This window comes from Rhea americana, unplaced genomic scaffold (assembly GCF_003343005.1).
Source record: "Rhea americana isolate MKP2758 unplaced genomic scaffold, rheAme1 scaffold_18, whole genome shotgun sequence".
Lineage (NCBI taxonomy): Eukaryota > Metazoa > Chordata > Aves > Rheiformes > Rheidae > Rhea > Rhea americana.
The window spans coordinates 3268850-3285540 of record NW_028185927.1 but is presented as its reverse complement, the minus strand read 5'-3'; the positions used below and the strand labels follow the sequence as shown (position 1 = coordinate 3285540).

The following is a 16691-nucleotide window of genomic DNA, read 5'->3' as shown; positions in this document are numbered from 1 at the left end:
TTGTTCATCACAGCCGTAACTGAACTCAGTGTGTTGTGGTTGCTCATCACATCCAAAGAATCATCTGGGACATAACAGCATGTGCTATAATTAGTTATTGCTTTTTCAGATGTTTGGCTTTAATTTCTCTAAACCTCAGATCACCACATAAGTATGAGGCAGTTTGGGCTAGCTGGTGGATGAATACGTTCTAAAAATGTTRGGAAAGTCTGTTAAATAGAATTTTTTTTTTTCCCTCTCTTAATCCACTTTAGACAGGGAGGTGAATTACAGACTCCATCCAAGGCAGCATATTTAAGTTTAATGCAGATCTCCAGAATTCTACTACATTCTCTGAAACAAAAGATGATTCTTTTTCCTATGAAGCTTGAGTATAATATGCAGTGTTGTTCTAAACTTTAAAGATACTGCAGTATTCCATATACTGTAGAGAGCAAAGGTTGGAAACAAACTGTTTTATGAAATGTATCTGTTGTTTGATATTTAAAAGAAAAAAAATACCCAGGTTATACATCTGGAATAACAAGTTTCTGTTGCTTGGTCTGAATTTGACATAGTTGTCACTTAGGCAAAACAAAACTTACATAAGGAAGAAGAAACTCTCTACCCATCTGTAATTTTAAACAGGAAATTCTATTATTGTTTGAGCTTTCTTGTTTACTTTGATTGGATAGAATTAAGTTTAGTTTGAATGAGTAGTGGTAATTCAGTCCAAGAAAGGAATTTGGCTTAAGAATACTGCAGCATATGATCTGAGATATATATATATGGTCTTAAGTACTAGCAGTTAAAAAGTACCAGGTTTTGATGAGATATGGGAGGTTTTAATCTACTTACAGAATTGCTGTAAGTAAAGTAGCTYAGGATACTGAAAGAGATGCCTGCTTACAGTTGAGAACTGCTTTAACAAGTAAATGGTGAATAGCTTGAAGTGAGTAAAGCAGAAGATAGTGTTAGTTTCCACTCATTTTTAGCTGGCTAAGTTTTGGTATCTTCCTAAGGTCATTTTTCTATACTTCCTGTATGATTACTTGAGAGGAAGAAAAAAGTACCTACATGTATAATTTTCCTTTTGATAGAGGTATAAGACAAGTGGGAGGTAGTCTTTGAAGGGTCTTCTCTACTCTCTCCCTATGATATTCAGAGCTCTAAATTAGTCTCCCTTGCAGTCACTAGAAGAGCTTGAGGTTTTTCTGACTACTACTTCTTTTTGAACTGTCTAGTATTAATATTAAGCAGTGCTAACTTGTCTTTCAGTCTATGTGGTCTTCAGGTTAAGARTACAAACTGGATTTTCATAATATGTAAATGTAAAGATTGTATGTATTGCTTTAGTATTTAAATTATTACCTCACAAATATATTTAAAACACAAAAGGCTTTTAGAGAATATTTAATGTTCAGTTTGAAACAATGACAAATGTAAAGATTCAGATTAACTGTTACTCTGTACGTGTCTTAACATTTAGGTGTATTCAGGAGTTAAGCTTGTTTCTTATTTCCTGTCATTCTTAATCAAGGTATTCATCTGAAGAGGATCACTCACTAGTGATAACCTGAAGCTTATTTTTATTATGTTTAAGTGATAATGAGCTTTTGACAGTTGTATTCTCTTCCATGGGTGCAGAAAGCATTATAAAAAGTGAAACCCGTGTCTGTCTTCAAGGAAAAAGAATGATAGTATCATGGCATAACAGGATTAAAACCGTTTTTTCTGAAAATCAAGGTTTCTTGTTTGTATGCTCAACTCCGTTTCACTTTRGAGTAAAAGAAACTATTACAATAGAAAAGGCTTGTAGCATATCTTGCCTTCCAGAGATAGATATGTAGATACATATAGAAAAATGTAGATTTCAAGATTGAACATGTATTAGCTGAATTAAATTTGTGTATTTTCTTCTAATAATATTTTTCAAGTATTATACATATTATACATATTTTTAAACCCAAGATAAAATCACTCCTTYCTTTTTCTTTTTAAAGCTGCCAGCTAATAAAGATGCCTTCCGAAAGACATGGAACCCCAAGTATACGCTACGCAGTCATTTTGATGGAGTGCGGGCATTAGCTTTTCATCCTGTAGAGCCTGTGCTGGTTACAGCCTCTGAGGACCATACTCTAAAACTTTGGAATTTGCAGAAAACAGTTCCTGCCAAAAAGTAAGTGTATGGGTGTACCAATTGTGCTTTAAATGCCTTTGCAGTTGATTAAACTCTTAAATATTTTTATAGAGTTTTTCAATGGACTTTCTTCAACACCTCCACCCCACTCCTCCCCTTCACCCGTTTTCCCTCCACCCTATGTRTAAAGACTTTTCCTCTCTCTTTCAGGAGTGCCTCGTTAGATGTAGAACCTATCTACACATTTAGGGCCCACATGTAAGTGTGTGATGGAATTAATGCTTGATAAATGTATTGCTATATCTCATGGATTCATAAACCATCTCTGCTTAAACATAGATCTATCATATTTTCACATCCTGTAGACAAAGTCCACGGTATTTTATCGTAGGTATTTATRAAGTGACATTTAATAGATATTTTTATGTAGTAGCCTTCAGATACAGGTGTTTGAGAAAAGAAAAGTACAGATGCAATCATCAGTGGGGAAAAAACATTGGCTGAATGCAGGGCAGGTTCAACTAGCTTCAAGTACATATTTTTATTTTGCTTTTAAGTGCTCTTTGCACTTAAACAACAAGTCAGCAGTCAACTCCTTTATATTATACTCCAAGCATGGCCTTTCAGATTAGCCAGCCTTCTGATTTCTGGAGTATGATTTTACAATACAGTTAAGCCTGACTTYAGTAACTAAGTGTCCGAAGGAGTAGATCCACACTTTGCTTTGTGATACTGCTTGTGCTTGTCGATGCTGAGAAGAGGATGAGAAATGAATAGCTTAGAGGGGGCTGGTACCACTTGTTTCAGCAGTTAGCTATTAGATTGGCATAGCTGCTTTGTAAAACTCACCCTTTGTAGATGTAGCTTSTGTTGTTTCTGTGAAATACTTTTGCATTCTTTGAATTGCCTGAATTTGGATAATTTTAGTTAAATTTGTTATGAGTATATTTTTCAGGTTATGAATTGTTATATTATGAATATTGTTCAGGTTTGTATGACTTGTGAGTCTTCATAAGGATTTTAAAACAATTCTTTAAAATTTGGGGTGGGAGTTGCTATATAATCAGACTAAAAAGTGTTTAAATTTTTTGGTAATATTTTTAGAAGGTGAAGTTGTTTATCAGAGAAACAATATACTGACTTGTTTTATTTTTCTATTTTCAAAATAGATAGCTTTTCGTTGATAGATAGTCAGCTTTTCATTGCTATACTGTAGGCAGTACCAATAAACTATTTTTTCTCTGTCTCCCAATAGTGGACCTGTATTGTCATTGGCAATTAGTTCTAATGGAGAACAGTGTTTTAGTGGTGGCATTGATGCCACCATTCAGTGGTGGAATATGCCTAGCCCTAATGTGGACCCATATGATACCTATGGTAAGTATCTCTTATGCTTGAAATAATTCCTTTAAAAGAAAAGGATGTGTTTCCCTGCTCTACAACAGAAATAACATTGTTTTGCTCTTAGGGTGCCTTGAGAGCTTTTAAGTTTGCCTTTGTGTCAGCAGAGTACACAGAGTACAAACAGCAGTAGGCGTTAGTGTTTTAGTACCTCTGGAATGTGAAAAGCTGACTACTTCAGATGTTTTGCATCAGGTATAGAGGAAAGGCTGCSACCAGGCATCTTTAGGATAGTAAATTTGGAGGGAGGAAACAAATGTTTCTTGGAACCACCCTGGGAAGGACTATTTCTTTTCAAATAATGTGTAATCTAACCTAATTTTGGTTAGTTTTGGGAAGTCACTGTTATTTTTGGGAAGGGGGTCTTTTTTTTTTTTTTTTAATGTCATTTCCTCAAGTGGTTGAGGGAGCCATCAGTCTGCAAATTTGACTTGTTAGCAAGCTAGATAAATGTTGACATCTTAGTTTATCATTGTGGCTAGGTCTGTGCCAGTGAAGCTGTTTAAGATACTAATTTAAGATACTTTTATTTGAATAGAACAAATTCATGCAGAAGCATCTGTGTTGGATCCTAGCTTTTACTTGCATTYCAGTTTTTTCCTTTTTGGTATTTACAGGATGGGTGTAGGGTTACAATTAACTGATCGTTAGATCACRGATGGACAGAATGATAGATTAATAATGAATATTGCAATATATGGAAACTGTTTCGTGTGGTACTTATTTCTTACATGGAGATATAAATTAATTTAAGATTTCTTAATTGAAAGGATTTTATTTTTTAACTTTTCTTTCCAGAGCCAAACGTTCTAGCTGGCACATTAATTGCTCACACAGATGCAGTCTGGGGTCTTGCTTACAGCGGTATAAAGAATCACTTACTATCTTGTTCAGCAGATGGCACTATTAGATTATGGAATCCACCAGAAAAAATGCCCTGTATTTGCACTTACAATGGAGAGAAAGGTAAGCTTTTGCAATAGATTTTGGCTTGAAAATCTGTTACAATGCAGCTGGGGAAGAGTCTCTGTTTGTTGTCTCTGTTTATCAAAACTAGGTAACAGTACTAAAGGAAAAGGATCTTTTTAAAGGGATGATGCTAGGGCTGCAGCTTTTCCCCAAAAGAGGGAGCTAATTTCTTCAGTAATGTATAAGTATAAAACAAATATTTAAAACCTGTTAAGAATTTCAAAAGTGTTTCAGTCTTTCTAAAGGTATTTTTTTCACTTTTTAGAGCATGGAATACCTACATCAGTTGACTTTATAGGTTGTGACCCTGCTCATATGGTTACATCTTTTAACACTGGCAGCACAGTCATTTATGATTTAGAAACATCACAGTCTGTTGTAATGCTTTCATCACAGACAGAATCTGGTAAGTGAAGCTGTTCATTTTAAATACCTGTCTTAGATGAGATCCCTTTATCCAAATTTTATTATATTGTAATTAAAAGAAAAATTTTGATTTCTCTATTGCACAATTGCCTGTCTTAAATTTAAGTTGGTTAGACACTTAAAGATGTTTGGAACTGAYATGATTGAGAATTGTGGATTAGCAATATTTAAAAGCAGTTACAGACACAATTTTGTTCTCTAAGCTAAGCTTTCTTGRTACGTAATTGGTTGAAATGAATATTATAGTTTTCACTGTATAGCCATGACATGGAGGATATTAAGACAGGGAAATAAGAAGTGGATGAAGCAGATTAGATCTGTACAGAACTGTGTGCAGGTTATGATTACACACACTCTCCTGTGGAGTGTTTAGGATTAGAAATTGCATCRATACCAATAAGATGGTACGAAGAGRTAGCTGAGCTGTTGAAAATTCCATATATTTGGTGAGATTCTGAAAAGAGGAGCTCTCTTCCAAGCTGCATTTTCTTTTCCCTGTAGAAATGAAGGCTTCTGTTTCTGGTCATTCCTCTCTTTGAAATAGGACTTGAAAAATAATGCAAGTTGTTTCTCCTCCTCCCTCCCYCCCCTCCCCATTAGTCCAGTTCACTTAGTAACAATACATACAGTACTAAATGACCTATAAAAACACTTTGACGCATATTACAAAACTATGTAAAAGGCATATTATAGGTGGCTTGTGCAAACTGGCTTTGGCAGTGAGTAATAACGTTATGAATTGGAGAAATACATTTCCTGGATTGAAGAGACTCTTAAATAAAATATGCAAATATTGAACACAGAAAGCAAGAGAAGACTCCTTAAAACACCAGCATATTAAGAGAGAAAATGTTTCTTAAAGAATATTCTAAAAATTTCTAAAAAAATTTCTAAACCTTTTGGTGTTTTTTAAATTGGAATAAGACATAAATGCATCTGACAGAATCTGGTAGATTAGGTTGACTTCATTTACTTGGATTTTCTGTTTTTGTTTACCAACTAAATATTTTTCTTGATGTGGAGATATAAGAAGCTTGTGCTAAAACACATATTATAGATGCCACAGTGTTTTTACCCTTGGTAAGTGCTGCCCTGAAGTTGTGGCCTGATTTATTTTCTGTCTCTTTCAAGTATCTTTCATGTGTATAAACTACTTGTGCAACTTTAACCTTACAGTACGTTGGCTAAATATACCTGGTTTTGTCCCCATTCTGTAAAGCAAACATTACTCACTTCTTGTGGGATTTATGAATGTTCTTCCTAAAGTGTTGTTTAACTAAAATTACTTAATGTAATGAGCTAGAGGGTAATGATAAATAGCTCGCATTTTAACTTTTACCCTTCCTTTAAGGCAGATGAAAATAGATGCTTTTTACTTTCAGGTGTACAATCAAATAACCATATTAACAGGGTAGTAAGTCATCCCACGCTTCCTGTGACTATTACAGCTCATGAAGATAGACACATCAAATTTTTTGACAACAAAACGGGTAAGGGCGGAGAACCTAATTTGCATGTATGAATATGTTCAAAGTAAATCTGAATGGTCACAGGGAGAATCCATTTGTTCAAAACTTACTGTTGATCAAGACTTTGATTTATTGCTATAGTTCTACATAAAAAAGAACTTTTCCTATCTGTAAACTTCTTCAATACCTTTTGTGTGAAATAATGGTATCCCTTGCATTTGACTTCGGCAACTCTCAAAACAGGCAGAAATGATTGWGAGAGACAAGAAGGTTGTCTTAAATTAACCAAGTGCTAATTTGTAGAATATTTCTGACTTCTCTTCCATCCTTCAACTCCCATGTTTTTTAACTCTTAAATATATATCAGGTTATGTTTTTCAGCTGTCGGTGGTGAAGATCATTACTTACTRTCTGTTTGGGCACAGACCAAACACCCTTAATTTATCATAGTCATAGAAGCTCATGTTAAACATAAGCTGCTATAATTAAGTTTATAGAGAACAGAAGCAGTTCTGGAAAAGAGAGAAACTGAAAAAGAATAAGTTGTCATGACAAGCTGTGCCATAACTTTGTAATAATTATAAGAACATCAGCTTTCTACACTTCGAGTCACCTCCTGCATGTTATTCTAGCAAAGTTTAATAAAATAAAATATTTAAGTACTTAGTTGACTTCCAGTAAGAACACCTGCAACAGCCTATGTTTTAGGTATTTTATTAATTTATTTAGCAAAAAGGCAAGACCTTTTAATCTGTCATAAATGWATGCATTTGAATTGTGGCCACTGTATTGAAGTGATTGTCTTGAAATTAAAATCTATCACCAACGGCTTTTAAAGAAACAAACTTGTGGAATAAAAAGAAAAATCTGCCTGAACAAATAACGGGTCAAAGACAGGAAGCAAAAGATGGAGGTAAATGTTCCACACATGTTTGAGACACACAAAATTTACCTTTAGGATCCTGGATGGATAAGTAATGGAAGCTGTTCAATATACTGCGAGATCTGGACAGGATTTGTTGGCCATTTACTGGTGTTCATTAATTCAGGGTAGTAAAGGTGAAGGCCAACTATGAARAACTGTGGATCTTGATAGACTGAGAGTGAGCAAATTCAATTTGATGTAGATATATGTAATCAAAGCATAGGTGAAGAAGGAAACTTTATAAGCCCTGAGTCTGCTCTTGCTACTTAAGGCAATACCTTGGAGTTAGGAAAAGAGGTTGGATAAAAATGTCAATCGAGTACTTAGAAAAGAAAATGAATGTGAATGGTAGGAGAGAGGAAAGGAATAAACAGCAAAAGAATCTGTTAGTGCCTTTGCATGAGTTCTTGGTGTATCCACCTGCATGCTCTGTATTATAATAATCTCCCTCATCTAAAAAAAATAGTTGAATCAAAATGGTTCAGAGTGTAGCTTAAAAAAATGATTAGAGGTCTTCACTAGCTTCTAGGGGAGGAATGACTAAATATGCTAAGATTCTTCAGGAGAAGAGACAAGTGAGCAGAGAAGATATACCTTTTTTATGTTAGTCATAATTTTATGATTTGTTACTAGTTGTGTTTTCCAAAATTAGAACTGAGATTCAGATAATGCCCRTAACAGGTGGCAGGTTCCAAAAATGAAAGAGGTGGTTCTTCACCTAGTGTGCAGTTAAGCTTTGGAACTCATACCATAAGATGCTGATGGGTGGTGTGATTTCCAGGAAAGAATGGGGAAGATCACTGAGAAAAAATGTGTTAAGAGCAGTTGAATATAGAAATAACCCCTCTTGTTCATGACAGAATTGAACTGTAAGTTATTAGAGGCTGGAGAATATTCTAGGCAGGTGTCACATTTGCCATGTTTTTATTTTCTTCCCTGGTCATTCACTAATCACGGTTCTCCCAGCAATGATAAGTTTAGATGGACCTTTGGTATGACCCAGTAAATCTGCTTTTATGAAACTAGTCAACACTGCATCCTAGTGGGCAARTACTGGAACCTTTAATGGACTAAGAATTTAGGTCATCACCCAGTCATTTTAGGATTAGTCTTCATGCCCTTGCTACAGTAAAGATGGATAAAGAGCATGCTTATAATGTGAATGCCTCCTTGAAAGTTGTCATTTACATATTTATACAAGAGCCTATGGTAAAAACTAAATAATTTATAATAGAATTGTAGCATTTGGATATCCTTGGAATCTAAGTGTGTGTTGTTCTATATTGCACTGAACATTTAATGTGAATATTTAAAAATACTTCCTCACAGGAAATTCACTGTTTATTTTGCTTTTAGGTAAAATGATCCATTCTATGGTTGCACACTTGGATGCTGTCACAAGTCTAGCTGTAGATCCCAATGGAATCTATTTAATGTCTGGAAGTAAGGGTTTTTTAAATATTCTGTGTGCTGTATAGATTTTGCTTTTATGATGCATTAACATATCTTAAAAAAAAAAAAAAAACACTAACTCTTCCTTTTTTTTCCTCCCCAAACAGGCCATGATTGTTCCATTAGATTATGGAATTTGGACAGCAAGACATGTGTGCAAGAAATAACAGCTCATAGGAAAAAGTTGGATGAATCAATTTATGATGTAGCATTTCATCCATCAAAAGCATATATTGCCAGTGCAGGAGCTGATGCCCTTGCCAAAGTATTTGTGTGACATAGCAAAACAAACCTGCATCATAATAGCAGGTCTGTTTGGACAAAAAAGAGGGAATACGTCACTGCCATCAATGATACGGTTACCAATAAGACACTACATCTGATCTGCCTGGGTGAAGGCTYGTAGGTGGGGCAGGTTTAAGTTGGTGAAAAGTCACCACATCTTGAATAACGTCAGGCTCATTCATTTAACTGTAATTACTGTATTTGGGGGGGAGGAGGGGCAAATTTAAAAAAAAAAACAAAAAAAAACAAAAAAAGAAAAACAGTATTTGTAGCCTTGACTGGATATGAACTGAGCGTATGTCTGTTCTTTAGGTGTCTTTAAGCAAACGTGGAGTCTGATCTTACAAAAGACTTTTATTTTGGACTCTGTGTGCTGCCTTAGGGTTAGGAATGTGGTGCTCTTGTGGGGGGAAGTGAGCTCCAAGAGTAGCTTTCTTTTCATCTCTTAGTAATCTTCTGTTTATCAGTTGAATGCCACAGATTCCCCTTTTAAACTTTTATTTTGCTTTAAAGAAAAGGAAATTTAACTTAAAATATTTTAGCATTAGTTGCACAAAATGTTTGGATAAAATTCTAGTTTTTATAAGTCTTTTTATATATTTAGCCTGTCACAACAGTGCTCAAGATTGTATTGATAATGTTTTTCTGCATTATAGAACCCTAAAACACAGAGATCTCACTGACCCGCTGCCGTGTAACCACACTCTTCCCTTCTTTTGCCTAATACAGCTCAGCTAAGTCCTTGCATAAGGATGCTAATTCATCATCATCGCATAACTGTCTTCATAAATAAAGGACTGTAAAGTGTGTTCAAATGAAACACAGAGGGGTTAACACCCCCCGATGAACTCTTAAAAATAAAAATAAAAAAAAATTAATCTTGGCATCCTATCACTATGTGATATTTTGTACATCTTACTGTATTTACGAGTTTATTTATCAAGGATTACCCATCTTGCTAATGGCCTATTGTTATTTATTTCACTTTTTGTTGGTCTTTATATCCTTTTATGTAGTGTGTTAAAGGGCCCTGTATATCTATTATGGCACTCTTTGAACAGTCTAAAATAGACGAAAAATGGGACATTTCATAATTCTAAAGTTGCAAACCAGGAATTTCTTTTTTTCCTCTGGTTAAGTACTGGAGTGGAGTTGATTCCAAAAAACAATCTTGTTTCAGAACTTTTGGAGTGAAAAATATTTTTTATTTGCGTTTCAAATAGAATACAAAAGTAGTTGATTCAAGATTCATAAATCTGCTGTGTTTGGACTAGTTATTCCCTGCTTTTATTTTATTTTCAGATGTGCTTCAGTTTATGGTGTAACTAAAGATTTTGTTTGTGTAATGCATGATTAATACAATAAAGTATTTTTTCTAGTCTTCCACAAAACTTTTCTGATCAGTTTGCGAGTTTTGATGAGTTTTGTAAGGTTTCTGTTTTACAAACTATGAATCAGCAAATTTTTAAGATTGTACCACATAGCAAAAGTACAGCTGTTGAAAAATAATGTATATAAAATGCATATAATAAATATTAAATGGTGTACCTGTATGTTACTGTTGGCTACCTTATTTTGTGTTGCACAGTTTAAAAGTGTCATTCTACAAGTTACCAAATTAGGTCTAAATTAATCATAGCAAAATGATCATTTGTTTATTATACTTACAAGCTGCTTTGCTTTTGGAAAATTGTAATAGTTGTCTGGATGTCAACAAACCGTTCGGTTTCAAGCAGCAGCRCCCACGTATAAGAACATGTTTCCACAATATTTTTAAAGCTCYTTTTTTAACCAGAACAACTTGAAAATTGCTGACAGAACCTTTCTGTAGAGGTAATCACAGCGATTTTCTGCTATCTGTGTGTATGAGGTGATTGTCAAGTGCGCTAGGAACCRAAAAGGTACCCTCATTTTACTTCAGACTGCTGCTGACTCACTGTTTTGAATCTAGAAAAACTCATTCATTTTTATATGCTTAAAATTTGTCTGTGTCAAATGCGAACTATCGGCCTTTGTCCGTTTCTTTACAAGAATTTCTTCTCCACTAAAGAAGWTGTGTAAGTGCGGTGCTTATGAAAAAGGCAAAGCTACCAGTGAACATTTAGCAACTACTTGTGATGAGCCACTTTCCTGAAAGTGCATCAGCAGAAACAAAATACGGCAATGAGTCTTAGATTGTCATGCAAAATTAGTCTTCAGGATTAAATTCCCTTAACCTGGAACATGTTCCTATAAGTGGTTCTAACTGTATTGTTCCATGCGAGATTCCAGTTCAGCAATGAGAATGTATCTCGGGTCAAGCAAATTAAATTTTAAAAAAGGGGGCGCAGGAGTATATGCCCAGGGTAGACTGAATACTGCGGTTATATTCTGAAATGGATTTTGTTTTAGTAATAATGTTGCATTGTTTTAAATGTGGTACAGTAAATTTTAATTGTATAGAAATTGGAATTTTTTTTCCTTTACCGTGAAGATCAAGGTGAGGCCTTTCACTAATCACTTGTAGGACACTAAGACTTTACTTTTGAAAGTAACATTCAGCTGACTTGCACTTTTGTTCCTTCCAGTCTAAAGCATTCAACTAATCAACAGACAAGAGAGTGTATCTGAATTTTATTGCAAGTAATTTCATAACTGCCTTTTCTGAAGCCAAACTTTGTTTCTGGCAGCTTTTCCAGACTGCTGCATTTTAATGCTTAAATGAAATGTGATTGTTTAATAAACATTGCCATGCATAACACTTACCTTTTTTGGAATTGTATTAAAATTGAAATGGTAAAAACAAAAATATTTGCTTATTTTCCTTAACTGAAGTCTCGTGGTTATCTTAGTGCCCTAATACATAGTGGATCAAATGCTGTAACTAGGCTTTATTTACTGAGTATTGACAATAATCTCTAATACTAAGTCTCTAATAGTAACTCTTAGTTTATTGTAGTGCATAACGTTCTAAAACCTCTGTTTTTTAGAATAGAAGAGCTGTAGAACTGCTAGTAGAAAAAAATGACTCTGTTAAATAGCTATCTTCATTTAAAAACAACAGAAGGACTGATTTCCTTCTATTGTGAGTGAGACCTAAAGGACTTGTACATGAAACCTGAGTGGAAAAATATCTAAATATGTATAACAGCACATCTACTATTACTTKGTTCTTTAGGGTATGGGTAATGTAACAGGCTTACTCTCATCTTGCTGTTTTAAGCAGATGAGTGGTTTTGGTAGTCCAGAATCTTCTCTATATAAAGTAGATGTCAAATACTTTAGAAAAACAATATAATAAGCTGTGATGAAAAGCCAGCCCTTATTACAAAGTGCTAGGAAGAATTCATTTACCTTGCCAGGAGATAACTAGTGGATTTTCCTAGTGGGGAAAACTCCAGGCTTGAGGATGTGGTGTTGTAGGCTATCCGTTTTCCCCCATTGTATGTTTATAGATTTATTTTAAAACTGATAATGCCATTTGTCCTGTCTTATTCATACTATTACGTGCTTTTCTAGCACTTCCCACGTCAGATTTGTGGAAGGTTGTCTGGTCGCACAGGGTTGACTACTCTCCCCTTCTAGCTGTGAAGTCCCATTAAAAGTGTCTTAAAAACAGATGGTTCCCACATAAGCAACTGGTGTTCTTGTAGGGATGCTCAACACTTCCAAGAAAGACGTGTACTTCGTACTGCTGGGGGAGTAACTAGTGCAGCTTTTTTCTTCTCCTTGGTGAGCCACACACTATGAAAATAGGACTTTCTTTTCAAGCGTGTCTGGTTTCATTATGCCCTTTGTACTACTACAAAAAAAAATTGAAAAAAAAATTCAAAAAACATTCTAGAGCAGTTGAACGCTACGTGTAGGTGAGGACGAAGGTTTACATTCTGTATTTAATACCATCTCTTAGTGCTCTGTTGAGTGACTTGGTGAAGAGTGACAGTACACTTTCCTTTTAACCCCCACCCTTTCACCTGGATGGTTCGATGCCCCATTGGAGAAGTCGTCTGGACTTTCTGAAAGCATGCATGTAGTAACATTTTATTTCTATTTTTAAATACTTGAGTTCAAGAAAGTTGTTAATTAAACTATGAAGAGATCTGTAGTAATGAAGGAAGCAGTGTGAGGTAGCGTAGGTTGTAGAGYTTTTGTTCTTGGGAATCACTGAACGTCTCGCTTCTGTGCTCTCAAATTCTCTGTTGAAGACAGTAAACGAAGTTGTTGGAGCGTTAGAGTTTCGTTTCGTTGCGTGCACATCAAATTGAACAGATGTAATCCGTTGCTTTCCCTCTCCCCCACTCTGAACTAGAACTTCCTTAGGAGATCTTTAATCCTGTAGATTTAATAATTCCCATGCATTTTGCTTTGGTAATGGTAAAATTTCCTCCTGGAAGGTCACGTCCAGTGTTGTGCTTTGGGCAGCTCACTCTAGGCCAGCCCTTGCCCGCGCTAGCGTGCGGACAGTGTTTGTGAGCAGTCCTAGTGCGTTTAGTCTGGCAACAGAACTGTTGCCTTGGTTGTGTTTGATGCGTGTGTGTGGTTGTGCGAGCAACAGCACATCTATGGCTGTCCTCTAGCTGCAGGAAGGGTGGGTAAGGTGGTCTTCCCTACTGGCACATGGCTCCGTTTCATGTTCACCAGTAGGGATCTAAGCTATTGACATGGTATTAGTCAMTAACCTCTAAAAAATAGCCAGTAGCAACTTTAAATTACCCATTTAATATCTTAAGATATAACCAATATACATTTTTTAATTGTCCTCAGTTGCATGGAGAGTTTCTGTAGTTCTGTTGTTTAATGCATGCTATAAGTTTAATGCCCTTTTTTTTTTAACTTGGTTCAAATTAGTAGATTTATTACAGAATTAATCCCTGTCTAAAGGATCAGTGCTGTAAGTCTTTATATTTGTAAAACTGTGAGACTACAGATATGAATTAATAGTGAGCTTGTGCTAGCTGCAGATAGTTGCTGTGTGGGTTGAACATCTCTTTTTAAACCGTTTTACTGGGAAGCGTATCTGTTTTAGGTAAATCCAAAAGCATCCCCATTCTTTACAAATGGAGTTAATCCTTTGAAAAGTGATTTTTTATTATTATTTTTTGTATCTTAAAAGTTGTTTATTTTTAATGCAAATATATGATTATATGATTTATACCCCCTTAAAGCAGAATATTCTCCTTTCACAAAGTTACTGGACTCCTTAAAATAAGTGTTTCATTTGATGAACAAGAAGCATTTGCTTCTGCAACATCCCTGGCTTGGATATACTGGGGGAGAAGTTTTAACCTGAAGGGAGAAGAATACCTCCAGAGCAGGATTTACAAATTTATCCTTGGGATCCTTTTCTGACCCCACCCCCCCCAAACAAAAAAAAACAAAAAAAAAAAAAAAGGAAAAAAAAGCAGTATGATTTTTTTTTTAAACAGAGACACTTTTACAGCTGAGTGTTTTTGGTTATATTAAGGTATTTAATTCTAGTCCACGTTCCGCATTCAGTAGTGTTAGCTGGCTTGCGCTGCTCTTCTCCTATGGCCTGTGGTCTCCTAAAGCAAGACGGGTACGGGTAATACGTTGCTGTCCCTCAGCTATGCGCTCCTCGCTGCCCGGGGGCTGCTCCCAGCCCGCGCCGGACCTGCACCGCGCTCAGCCCCTGCGGCTCCTGCGCGGCGTTCGCCTCCGGCAGGACGCGGCTTCCCGCGGGCGCCGGGCCCTTTCCCTCCCGAAGCGGCCGGGCGCTGGSGCTGGGGCCGCTCTACGGCCCTGCCTTCTCCCCCGCGTTGCCTSCCTCCCTCGCTCGCTCGCGGTTTTCCCCGCCGATGCTTGGTAGTGACTTCGCACGTTAACGACACGCGCGGTTCCTTACGTGAATTTCTGTATCGCTTTCTAGATAATAGTTGTACACCTAACAGTAGCTATTTTTTTTAGCTTCCTAAATTACTCCTTTGCCTTTTTGTGTGTGTGTGTTTGATAACTCCGGTGGCTGATTCTTACATCTCGGTCTAAAAATCAATGCAGTTCTCTGTTAAGRTGATTTAGCTACTACTTGTTATGTATGTATGTGTGAGTATACGTGTATATATATGTCAGTATACTTCTGTTGGAAACTTTTTTCCAGCAGTTATTTGCTCTAAAACGGGCACCTGGACGTTGTCGTTTTCTTCTAATTGTGTCTGTAAGTCTGGTCTGTATTTGGAGTTGAKTAAATCAGATCTTAATTTGATTTTGATTTAAAAAAAAATGATTTTCATGGTATAGTGTGTTTGATTTTAAGTTTTCCAAACATTTAAAAGTAGTGGTAAATTAGTAAAGTGATTCCCCCCCCCCCGCCTTAATTCAAGTTATTTCCTTCCTAACCTTTGCCAGTCTTTGCTCAATATTTTGACTGCGTGGTCTTTCACTTGTATTTTTTGGCAGCGAGTTGTCTATCRTCCTTGTAATCTGATCACATTCACCAGGGCAGAAAAATACTTCTTACCCCTTTGCTTATGTTCTATCATAGTCTGATTGCAGTTAAGCAGTAAAGGCYGTATCCACCCTCAGTGGAAGCTGGGAAAACATCTAATGAGCTACCAAAGACAAGTATCTCTTGTCCTTGAGATATCTCAGACCGGATCTCTCAGAAGCTACTGACAACTTAGTTTTCCTGGGGAAGATAACGGGGCTGGGAAAACTGCCTCCTGCTGACGGGAACTTACTTAAATCCTGCTTCCATGGTGGTGRTTTTCTTTAGCAATTTCTTTCATCTGTTTAGATATCCATTTAGAGACCAGAATGATACAGTGTGTTTTGCAGAAGATGTGAAATGTCTGGGGGTTTTGTTGCTGTTGTTGTTTTCAGAGTGATAGGAGCACTGGTTTATTAATTTGGCGATTTTATCAGCTGTTTTGGGTTGTACATGCCCTTTTCTAGTAAATGCTCTACATTGGCATATTTACTCCAGGAGGGTTTTTTCCTCTGTGGATCTGAAGTGTTTTACAAGAGATATCAAACACCATTAGCTGCGTTTCCCCATCAGTGCAGTGCTGAAGATCACCTAGCAAACCAGCGTCAAGCCAGGGCTGCGTCCTGCAGGAGGTGATCACATCCTAACATCACGTTTACCGCATAGCTGCTGAAAAATACTGACAGACCTTCGTCCCTCAATGAAGATGCAGATCCTTGATTAACTAAACACTTCAGGGATATATAGTGAACTACCTAGGCTCTAACAGCCCAAATGTATTTCTAGATTGATACCTGAATTTATTTGCAATGGTTACAATACGCTCCTTCACACTGATTTATGATTAGTGAGGAACGTCTACCTGTTGAGAACAGCGTCTGGCAAAAGCACTAGTGTTCCCCTCGGTGCRGCAGCGGTTACCAGGCTGCGCTGGCCAGAGTTCAGCTGGCGCCGCTGGGATTTGCAGACCCCGCCACTGCTGGGATGTAAAGAGGAGCAGGAAAGACACAGCATTCATTTGCATTTAGACAAGTAAAGTTAAATTTCAGAGTAATAAAACCCATTACTCAATAAATACCCTTCAGGCAAAGAAATTGGCTCCCGATCAAGAATACTTCACTAACAAAACTTGATTGTTTGGAAGAAAATTTTGATCTTAATGAGATTAAACTTATAGTGGGCAGTTTTCTCCAAACAAGCAATTAAGCTCTGGGACTGCAGCTT

General features: G+C 36.4%; 1 protein-coding gene across 1 annotated transcript in view; it reads left to right on the top strand.

Annotated features, from left to right (window-relative positions):
• The window catches only part of STRN3 (striatin 3), a gene marked incomplete at its 5' end in the record, with an annotated part of 36354 nt that extends 27048 nt beyond the window's left edge, over positions 1-9306 (top strand). Inside the window, 8 exons of the mRNA XM_085301665.1 lie at positions 1983-2158; positions 2330-2377; positions 3375-3496; positions 4319-4486; positions 4755-4895; positions 6298-6405; positions 8666-8752; positions 8869-9306. Coding sequence (XP_085157791.1) covers positions 1983-2158; positions 2330-2377; positions 3375-3496; positions 4319-4486; positions 4755-4895; positions 6298-6405; positions 8666-8752; positions 8869-9038 — 1020 coding nt within the window. The remainder of the gene's footprint in view (positions 1-1982; positions 2159-2329; positions 2378-3374; positions 3497-4318; positions 4487-4754; positions 4896-6297; positions 6406-8665; positions 8753-8868) is intronic.
• Positions 9307-16691: the final 7385 nt, after the last annotated feature.